Consider the following 12042-nt stretch of genomic DNA (forward strand, 5'->3'; position numbering starts at 1 on the left):
CCGACCAGCTGAAGAAGTCACAGATGTGAGGCATTAAGGTTGATTTTCTGAGACCATTCATGTTTCTGGAAGATGCTTCTAAACCTTGTGTTCTATTGCTTTAGTTAGTTTGATCACTTCAAATAGTTATTCCATCCTAAAATAACTAGCCCATTTAGGGCGGGAACCCCTTTTGGTGTTTTAACTGTTATACTTTAGCTATTGAAAAATAGCAGATCTACAAGCTCATAGCGCGCCACCGAGTGGCGCGCTATGAGCTGCTCAGGAGGTAGAGCAGGTCGTCCAATGATCCATGGGTCGGCGGTTCGAATCCCGGCTCCTCCTGTCTACATGTCGAAGTGTCCTTGGGCAAGACACTGAACCCCAAATTGCTCCCGATGTGCTGGCTGGTTGGCTTCCGCCGCAATCGGTGTATGAATGTGTGTGTGAATGGGTGAATGTAATGCACAATCTATGTAAAGCGCCTTGGATAAAGGCGCTATATAAATGCACCATTTACCATTTACCATTTAGGTCTGCTATTTTTTGAAAAATCGTGAAAATGCGGCACAAATCTTTGAACATATATTCTTTCAGAATACTTTTTTTTTTATTTCGACGTCAGGCCTAAACGGGCTAGTGGCCAAAAATAGCCAATCTCGTGCACCATGCATGCTTCCACAGAAGACACTGCTGCTGGCTTCTATGGAATCCAAAGGACCGACTGAGAACTTGAATCCACGGAAAATCTGTGAATCACCGTGGTGGACATTTACACTAGCCCGGGGGGGGGGGGGGGGGGGACCTGCTGGACAGACGGGTGTGAAGTAACCCCAAGGCCATTTGGGAGTCACAAACGCTGTGGTGGTGGTTGAGTCTGGTGACCTGGTCCAGTATTTCCAAGACAGTGTTCCTCTGTCGTAATAAAAAAACCTAAAAGACTGAAGGCAGCGGTGAATGGAGAGAGAGAGGAAGCGAACATGGTGTTGGCGGTGTTAGTCTCGTAAATCGTAATGATCCACAACTTTTCGGATTGTCTGTTTACAAACTAAACTCACATGTTGTACATGTCGTACAGCGAAGAATATAGACGGTTATAGTGGTTAAAAACAAAAGTATTTTTCTGTTCTCCTTCAAGAACAGGGTTTTACTGCTCCTGTATATTTCCACAGCGCTGGACATAAACTCCTCAGACTCTTTACAGAAGTGGACACGAGACATCGCCCCACTGACGACTTGCTCACCGACGACGCGGCGGAGCTGCAAAGTTCACTGAAGGCAGACCCTCGTCTCTGTGCACTCCAAACACCTCTTTACTTTAATGCCTCAGTGGAGCAGGACTTAACTATTGATTTTGTCGTAGTTTCTTCCTTTTCTGTTCAGACTCAGACCTTTGGCAAAACAAATACAGGCGGAATATGAAATTCCTGTTAGTAGTCGGGTCAAGATCCAAAATGCTGCAAAGCATTACATTACAGTACTAATACTGGCCTAGCATGACCTCACTGTGTGTGTGCGACTGCGTGTGTGTGTGTGTGTGTGTGACGTGTGTGTGCGACTGCGTGTGTGTGTGTGCGACTGTGTGTGTGTGTGTGTGTGTGTGTGTGTGTGTGTGTGTGTGTGTGTGTGTGTGTGTGTGTGTGTGTGTGTGTGTGTGTGTGTGTGTGTGTGTGTGTGCGACTGTGTGCGTGCGTGCGTGTCCCTCTGCTAAGTGAGCTCAGATGTTGTCAGCTAACATATTTCCATTTGTAATGATTCGGTCCAGACAAATTACACCTGTATTTTAAACGTGGTTCTGTGGAGCCCATAAAAATATATATCTTCATCTAGATGAATCTATTGTTTGTGATTTGACGTCCTACTCCTGGAGCAGTCCAGCCAAACGTTTCTTTTCTGTTTGTCCCTCTTACATGTTCCAAACCTATCGCTTCTCAATGCCTCAACAGTTGCCCTGACCTGTAGGAGTCGCTAATACAGCGAGTCAAGCGACAGAGCTTGCCCTCTTTAACTTGCTACCCATCTTGAACATGAATCCAAACCCCTATTAGTCTCTGCACTGTGGAGGGAACTTCACCCCTGTGTCACATCATAAGCGCCCGCGGGGTCCTGCTAATCAAGTCTTGTTTTATCAATCCAGACATTGGAGCTGGCTCACATCACATTAACCAGAAACACATTATTAAATAGACCAATCACGGCATTTGTCAGTCCATCCATCTGCTTTCCTACACGATCTGCCAACAGATGTGTCCCAAGGAAACTCAAGTCTCAAATCATCACCATTCACAGTCACCGTACTGGGAACAGTATGGAAATCAGGCACGCACGCACGCACGCACACACACACACACACACACACACACACACACACACACACACACACACACACACACACACACACACACACACACACACACACACACACACACACACACACACACACACACACACACACACACACACACACACACACACACACACACACACACACACACACACACACACACACACACACACACACACACACACACACACACACACACACACACACACACACACACACACAGGAGCCAAACCATCGCCTGAGCACCTGGACTTCATAGCAGAGAAGGTCTCCTTGTGATGCATTGAGCTTGTAGAATCAAATTTAGATCATTATTTACAGCAAGGAGTAGAGGTGTAGAGGGCACGCACGCACGAACGTACGACCCTACTCTCATCTTACAATAAATGCTCGTACAATACTGTACGTACGTACAGTACGTCTGTAATTCACGTATCTCGAGAGACGTTGGACCGACCGACCGGCCATCCGACGAATTCGGCACACGCCTTGCAGATTCTCCATATAATAGGAATAAGAGGGACACACAGAGTGACAGACAGTCGGGATAAGATCTCCAATTGATTGCCACAAAAGGCACACACACACACACACACACACACACACACACACACACACACACACACACACACACACAGACAGTTACTCTGACAAAGGTATAACGGGTATTGCAGGGGTGGGGTATGCATTGCATTCCCAACTTGCATCATTCTTAAGTAGGGCCGGTACAGATATTATTACAGAAGTAATAATAGTAATAAAGTGATGATTGTGCCTGTGTAACGGGTCAATAATAGACTTGGGAGGAGACCCCGGGGCAGACCAAGGCGCAGTTGGAGGAAACACATCGACTCACTGGCCTTGGAACGTCTCGGAATCCCCCCAGGAGGAAGTCACTAATGTTGCTCTGGAGAGGGAAGTCTGGAGCACTCTGGTGGAGCTGTTGCCCCCGCGACCCGACTACGGATAAGCTCTTGAAGATGGATGGATGGATGCTGCCAGTGACAAAGGCAGTTCCTCTGTGTGAAGCCCCTTGTAAAGCCACCACCGTCTTGGGTTGGGACCCAAAACGGGTCAGCGGCAGAGAGAGAGACACATCTCTGGTGGTGGCTAAACCCACATGACATGAGCCTCTCTCTCTCAGTCACCGAGCCACAAAGTCCTCAGCAGAAGGTCAGCGCACCCACCGCATCCACTGTTATGTTATGCTTTGGCTATTGAAAAATAGCAGATCTACAAGCTCATAGCGCGCCACCGAATGGCGCGCTACGAGCTTGTAGGTCTGCTATTTTTGAAAGATCGAAGAACCACTGACATAGAAACATAGCTTTTTCAGAAAACTGTCAGGATGTGGAAGACATTTATAGAATCTGATCTCAGGTCAAAATGGGTTAAGTAGGGCCGGTGGCCGACGGGGACCGGACTAGTAATAATAATACAAAATGATACAAATAATAATAGTAATAACGTGATGATTGTGTAACGGGTCAATAATAGACTTCATGCTGCAGTGACAAAGGCAGTTCCCCGCCGTGTGAAACCCCTTGTAAAGCCACCGTCCAAAACGGGTCGGCAGAGAGAGAGACACATCTCTGGTGGCGGCTAAACCCACACGACATGAGCCTCCCTCTCAGTCACCGAGCCACAAAGTCCTCAGCAGAAGGTCAGCAGCGCTCCCATCCCACCGCAGCCTCTTTGAGTTCAACGGGAGCAACCCCGCCCCCCACGCATGCATTGCACCCATGCATCCCGGTCTAAAAACGGTCCAACCGCCGCTCCCCCACCCCCGCGTCCTGCAAAGTGGTACGGCCCCGGCCCGGCCCAGTGGCCTCATCACACCGGAGTGGACGACTTTATTTAGCACAGTGAAGGGGTAGGAAAAAACCACAGCTAACCAAACGGAGACAGACGGACAGACAGACAGACAGACAGACACTGACTGGTTCAATGACTCACTGACTATAATTGAGACCTGGATATTGTGTGTGTGTGTGTGTGTGTGTGTGTGTGTGTGTGTGTGTGTGTGTGTGTGCGCTTGGAGGAGGGGGTACGTACGTACTGTGGTGTCTGTGGTCCCCCTTCCCCCAGCCATTCTAGTCTCTCTCACACACACACACACACACACACACACACACACACACACACACACACACACACACACACACACACACACACACACACACACACACACACACACACACACACACACACACACACACACACACACACACACACACACACACACACACACACGTGTGACCTATGCTCCTTTTGAGACTTAAAAGGTGTTGTTTGGACTAGTACCCCACCCCTCACCCCAACATCCGCACGCACGCATGCACGCACACGCGCACACACGCACACACACACACACACACACACACACACACACACACACACGCAGCTTCCATCCCATTCGCGCACAAGCCTCCCTCTCCCTTTAGTTCATTCAAGTTCATTCAGCGTCCCTCCACAGACAAAAATCACTGCTCTCTCAATGTGCTGCCGACTGACTGCTACCTGGAATTACACCCAAATTATACTGCTCTGCATCCTGTCTGTCTGTCTGTCTGTCTGTCTGTCTGTCTGTCTGTCTGTCTTTTGGGTGATTCCTTTTTCTGCCTGCCTGTCTGTCCGTCCGTCCGTCCGTCCATCCGTCTTTCAGTATTTTTGGTTCGCTGCCTTCAGCAGCTGCCAAACCAGAAACCTCCAACGCTTGAAAAAGAGAATGAGGGTGAGACAGTGAGAAAAAGAGGCAGAGAGAGAGAGAGAGAGAGAGAGAGAGAGAGAGAGAGAGAGAGAGAGAGAGAGAGAGAGCATCATATCTGGACCTTTGATGACCACTTTGAACCATGGCATCGCTCAAAAATAGCGAGAATAGCCGACCTGCTCACAGTGCTTTTGCGATGCGACGCGCGCTGTGAGCTTGTAGATCAGCAATATTCGCTGCGCACCACCACCGTGCTTCAAAGTGTGAAATAGGGCTCACGTAGTGAGCCCTATAGTGTGCTTCGCAAGGCAAGGAAGGTGCAGCAGCACGCACGCACACACACGCCCAAATAGATTCACACTGAAACAAAAGATGTGACCTTTATCTGGTATCCTTCTACGTCATGGCTGTTTTCCTTCCACTCAGAGACCGTGTGTCAGAGTGTGATGGCAAACAAACACAACCTACCACTACTTAAGCCCAAAACACACCAATGGGTGGCCATGCAAACTCCTTGTAGATGCATGGTTTGGGGCCATTGAATTGAACCAGTTGAATCACTTGGGTTGACTTGGTTCGACGTGCAACAAGAGTCACATATCACACCACTGGGACGAACTGCTAAAACAGTCTCATCCCGTCTAGACCTCGACTCTACTGCAAAAAACAGGGTCACTTTTCATACCCCCCCCCCCCCCCCCCCCTTCACTGGTGTGAGACACATACTTCCCACATAACTCCCATATCTGCTGGGCGAAGTACAACAATGTGCTGCAAATACAGCAGCAAGATTTGTGAGTTGCTGTGATAGGAGAAGGATATCAAATGGAACACAACCACCCTAAAGACTAATCATTGTGTATATTCCTGCACTATACCTGCATCCAGTGATCTTGGTAGGCTACATAGAAATTGATCTATTGAAGATTCTGACTTTCAAATGTACATCATTTTTGTTTTGATTGTATTGCTGTATTGTTGTATTGTGCTTTGGCAATGTAAACGTATGTTTTCTCATGCCAATAAAGCCCTTTGAATTTAATTGAATTGAATGCAAGTTTGTGGTGCGAATGGATGTTTGTGGCGTCGTTCACACAGGCAGACACAAAGATACAGCCTACCATTCCTTTTCAATGGAAGCCAGCGACGATGTGAAGCTACAAAGCAAATCCGACGTTTGTAGCTGCTACAAAAGATACAAGGATACAAAGCTACAAGTAAGATGAACTGGCTTCAACTTCGGATACAAAGCGACAGATACAGATACAAAGCGACAAATATGCTGTGCATCTTTGTACCTTTGCATCTGCCCGTGTGAACGAAGCATTATGTTACGTTCACACGTTGCAGATTAAACGATGCAGTCTACCATTCATTGTCAATGGAAGCCAGAGACATGATGCTGCAAAGATGGAATGATGCGTGTAGCTGCTCCAAATCAACCCACAACGCGCCGTTTCATCTGCCCGTGTGAACGCACGTCCTGTCTCCTGAACTGTTCAGTTCATCGATTACCGTATGACACTGTCAAGAGTACAAAGACGTCGCCAGGACAAACATGTCGAGTGCGATTACAAGCTATAGACACAACCACTCACTCACAATGATCTACTCAGTGGCTTCGCAAAGGGACGGCTGCGGCTGTGTGACACCGGTGCATCTGTGCCCTGCCTGGGGCTGAAACACGAGGCTACTTTGAACTCTCCGTTTTTGTTCAGCTAGAAAAATGTGACCGATGTATTACTTATACTGTGGTCGAGGCAGCTGCCTGGCTGATACCAGCTCTGGTGATATTATCAATGGCCAGTTTCGGTGCAGTGCAGTCAGTCTACAGCGGTACCAAGGTGTCACATTCTCACCCCCCAAGCCATCAACTGTCCCCTCCCAGCTCGTCAGATACATCCAGCTGCTTGGTAAACACGACGACTTGGGGTGACAATTCCGTGTTGACCTTTAGCACCGTCGCCGGGGGGTGTCTCTCTCATCTCACCCTCTGAAGGGCACAGCGCTGTGGGGACCGGGGGTAACAGTAACACATCGTCATGCATGAAGGAGAACAATCAAAAGGCGGGGTGTCAACAAGACGACAGGAACGAATACCTGCCGAGTGGCTGTAAACGTATACATGCTTCATTGTAACCACGAGAAGCGAAGACAGATCGATTTTCACAAATGTCCCTGATTCTGATTCTTGGGAGGTTTCCAAACGGTTTCATACCCGTTTCCTGATCGTGTTCATTTCCCCCCCGTATAGCTTCCTTTGATTGGGCTCAGCAACACCTTTTAACCGTACAGTAGGCCTACGCGTTTCCGGATCATGTCAAATCTAATGTGGATGCTGCCGAGCAAGAACACAGCTATGCACAGAGCCTATTGACACACTATGATTGGGCCATCATCACCCCTTGCCCTCCAGGTAAGATACATCCTGGAAGAGAGGCCATTTAGCAAATGTTTTAACAGTCACTCTTAGGTATTACAGTAGATATGATCATATTTATGCCATGTTCTTCTTGGAGCAAAATGTGTGGGCTTGAAGGAGGGATTGGGGATATGTGCATGTTATGCGTGCGTGTGCGTGCAGCGTGTGTGTATGTGAAATGATGTCTTGACAAGGTGAGGTATACCGTACAAGACGTGTCCAGTCGCGCTCTGTCTCTCAAGTCTCAATCACTACTCTAGCTATCCAGATCACTGCTCACTGGAGCACTCAATCACCAACACACAGCATGCATATTACTGACATGTGACCCCCCCCCCCCTCAGTGACCCAGGTGTGCTGGTGAGATGTGCAACACCTGCTCTGCTATACATGCATGGAACACACACACGCACGCACGCGCACACACACAAGCACGTTCACACGCGTGCACACACGCACACGCACACGCACGCACACACACACACACACACACACACACACACACAGAATAAGTGAGGGTTGCTGTGCGTGCTTGCTTGCAGTGAAGTTAACCAGTAACTTTAGACATCACACACACACACACACACACACACACACACGAGCGCGCGCACACCCACGCACACACGCGCGCACACACGCACACACAGTACATCTGATCTATGTATGCCCATGGTTTGCTGTGATCAATTCTAAACTATCCTCACTTTCTATCTTCTCACACATACATAGGCTACTGCAGGCCTACAACTACAATACATACATTACATATACAGTACATGTAGTTATCACAAGCTATCAGATAGGAGTTTTATAACTGTTACATAATTATTGTGATAATGAAATGTATAACTAAATGTATAACAATCTATGTAAGTACTAGAACACACACACACACACACACACACACACACACACACACACACACACACCTTGTTAAATGCATACGGGCACACACACACACACACACACACAGGATATCAATCAGGATCTGAGCCGTCCTCCTCCTTATAAGGTCCGGCTCCGGGGCACGAATAAAAGTATCGTTTCATGTATCAGCTGAGCAAACGTGAGCATATTCGCATAATTATGTAACATAATAACAATAAATAACAACAACAACAACAATTCCCACATATATATATATAATATTATTATTCATTCTTCCTTCTCCATCATCTTCTCACCACATTGCTGAGGAAGTCTCCGTCGTTGAGTTCTTCCAGGTCCAACAGGTGGTTGCTGGTTCCTCCGGAGTCCAACAGGTGGTGGCCGCTGCTCCCGCCGGGAGAGAAGAGTTTTTCTGCGCTTAGACTGTCCAAGATTGACTCCATCATTGTGTATGTCTTCTTCTTCTATACCTGCGCGTGCTATTAACGTATAGACTCTATGGAAACACTCAGCAGTTTCCGTGGAAACTATTTTTATGGGTTTTAATAATGTCAGAACGAGTCGAGACGCCGTTGCAGGAGGTCCAAAATCTTCTCGGCGTGAATTTTTACATGCAGCCACGAATTGTCACGGCTGGTGTTCGGTTGGTTAATTAATGAAACGAGACTGACATCTGGGGAGAAAAACAAATATCGGCGACCCAAGGATTCAACAGGCGGTTAGTTTCTTTTTTTGTTTTGTTGTTGTCGTCGTTTTTTGCTTTGTGCTTCGGTTCCGTAGTAAATGGGGAGTTTTAAAATGTTATGTTGTGTTATTTTTCTTTTGCCGTCGGGTCGTTGGTTGGGTTGGACGGCACCGAGCCCTCTGCCTGCTTCAGAATCTACTCTCTGACATCCAGCTGCAGCTCGAGCCCTCTCTCCGAGAGGGGGCCGGACCGGCTCATGAATATTCATGAGAAACCCCGCCCCCTCCACAAGATAACGCCACACCCTCTTTAAAAAAAATAAAAAAATACTCTTGTGTGAGTGCATTGCAATGGTGGGAAAAGTACTCACATTGTTTACTTAAGTAAAGAGAAAACAGTATCATATCAATACTGGCAGTATTAATACTTTTACTTTCGACTGTTACAATTAAGATAGGCTAAAAGTCCAGAATTCAAAATGTATTTGAGTAAAATACAAAAGTATTAGTATCAAAATGTACTTGACTTGTACCAAAGCAAAAGGTCCCATTTCACAAGTTTTCAAATATATAAAAATCTTTTGAAAATAGAAGATCGACTAAGCTCACAATGCGTCGCGATTCGTCAATTATTGTAGAGCATTGTTAAGCCAGGAGAGAGTTTAACGTCATGTTCCAAACCAAATAAATTACAAAAGGCAGTGTGAGTGTGTGTGTACACACTAGAGCACGACCCACGCCAGAGTTTTGGTTCCGATGCCGATCACGATTTTGGAGAGTCCAGTGATGTTTTGTAATAATAATCAAAATCCACAAAGTAACTAGTTACTAACGTTTTCAAATAAATGTAGTCGAGTAAAAGTAGCTATAAATATTTGGATCCAAGATGTAGGTGGGGTAGAAGTACAAGTATTGGAAATGTATTTGAAATACTTTGAAGTGAAGCACATATACTTCAAAATTGTATTTAAGTAAATGTACTTACACGTACCTTCCGCACGTGTGTGCGTGCGTGCGTGAGTGAGTGTGAGCACGTTGGTGTGTGCGTTGGGGGTGGGGATGGTTAAATACCAGAGGTAAGTGTTTTGTTATAACATTATATAAACTTATATAATGCTTAGTAAAGCTATAGGTCTCAACAAAGACATGTGCAGGCCTTTAGGCGGTGTGTAAACCTCTAACAATTAACCTAGAATAACAGACCTAATGGAAAATGTTCCAGCCGAGAGGGATTTATGACACTTTAGCCTGTAGGCTACTCGTCATACAGGTGCAAAAAGCTAATGTTGGAAGATCCCACAGTAACACAAGACAATAGTGCATTGTATAGGTAGGCAAATCACTGCATTGTTCCGAATATAAGACGACTCTGATTATAAGAAGACGACCCCCTGCATCTTTCAAGACTCATTTGTGGAAAAATAACATTGAATGTCAAATAGTCTAGTAGTCCCCGATTATAATACGACCCCGTTTTTTTAGGATATTTCCATTGGAGGGAAAAAAAACGTAAGGTAGTATTCTTATATTCATTCCAATAGGGTATTTGCAAAAGGCAAATTAAAGGCAAATTAAAATATGAAAGTAGAAATCAAACATTTTAACTCCTACCCCTCGTCTTTCTTCCCCTCTCTCTCTCTCTTCTCTCTCTCTCTCTCTCCCTCTCTCTCTCTCTCTCTCTACCCCCCCCCCTCCCTCTCTCTCTCTCTCCCTCTCTCCCTCTCTCCCTTCTCTCTCTCTCTCTCCCTCTCGCTCTCTCTCTCTCTACCCCCCCCCCCCCCCCCTCTCTCTCTCTCTCTCTCTCTCTCTCTCCCTCTCCCTCTCTCTCTCCCCCCCCCCATCCCCCCCCCCCCCTCACGGTGTCAACAAGGTGCCCTACTTTCCCCTCCCAGGCCCAGGGAGAGACACAAGGATACAAAAGATAAGTCCAGCAAATAATGGCTCAGTGACACATAACAGGTATCATATTATGAAGCATGTGTTTGTGTACAACCTGTACAACCTGTGTGTGTGTGTGCGTGCCTTTGTGCATGTGTGTGTGTGCGTGCGTGCGTGTGTGTTTGTTTGAGTGCTGTAACAATGACATTTAATCTGGGCAGATTCCGATAAAAGCGCCGAGGGCTGCAGACCGGTGCTGTAGCTTGGAAGGATGGTTACAGAATACACTGTGACATTTCCTGGTTCTCACCTGTCAGCGCCGCTGTCTTTCCCGGAATACAATCACTTTTCTGGCTTGTTAATCATCTTTGGGAGCAGGTTAAAATGGTAAATGGTAAATGGCATTTATATAGCGCCTTTATCCAAGGCGCTTTACATAGATTGTGCATTACATTCACCCATTCATACACCGATTGCGGCGGAAGCCATGCAAGGTACCAACCAGCACATCTGGAGCAATTTGGGGTTCAGTGTCTTGCCCAAGGACACTTCGACATATAGACAGGAGGAGCCGGGATTCGAACCGCCGACCCATGGATCATTGGACAACCTGTTCTACCTTCTGAGCCACAGTCGCCCCACACAGTCGCCCCCACACAGGTTCACCCCTGTGTGCGTCTAGAATGCATAAAGTTAAAGGAAAACTAACAAAACTACACCCTTTTTGCAATGCAATGTTAATGACGTTTAGAAGATTTAGAACACTTTCCTGGGCGTATTTATGTGTGTAATATGTGGTTTTAGATATTTTAGATTTTAGCAGTGAGCCCATGTGTCTCTGATGTCACGGACACTGGGCTCACTTCCTTCCTCCCCCTATCCACAAGGAGGAGCAGTGCACCAAAGCATTATGGGAATTGTAGTCCAGGAAGGAAGTGAGCCCATTGTCCATGGGCGCGTTCGGAAATAGCGCACTGAGCGCACTGTGCAATGCAAACTAATAGGCGAGTGCGCTCCCGGTGCGCATTTCCGAACGCACCCTAAGACATCAGAGACACTGGGCTCACTGCTCAAATCTAAAATATCTAAAACCACATATTACACACACAAAGACCCCCAGGAAAGTGGTCTAAATCT

At 46.8% G+C, this 12042-nt stretch overlaps 1 protein-coding gene across 1 annotated transcript in view; it reads right to left on the bottom strand.

Annotated features, from left to right (window-relative positions):
* Window positions 1-9220, bottom strand: part of creb3l1 (cAMP responsive element binding protein 3-like 1) — a 76550-nt gene extending 67330 nt beyond the window's left edge. Inside the window, exon 1 of the mRNA XM_079495097.1 lies at window positions 8640-9220. Coding sequence (XP_079351223.1) covers window positions 8640-8789 — 150 coding nt within the window. The 5' untranslated portion in view covers window positions 8790-9220. The remainder of the gene's footprint in view (window positions 1-8639) is intronic.
* Window positions 9221-12042: the final 2822 nt, after the last annotated feature.

This window comes from Electrona antarctica, assembly GCF_951216825.1.
Source record: "Electrona antarctica genome assembly, chromosome: 24".
NCBI classification, from domain to species: Eukaryota; Metazoa; Chordata; class Actinopteri; order Myctophiformes; family Myctophidae; genus Electrona; species Electrona antarctica.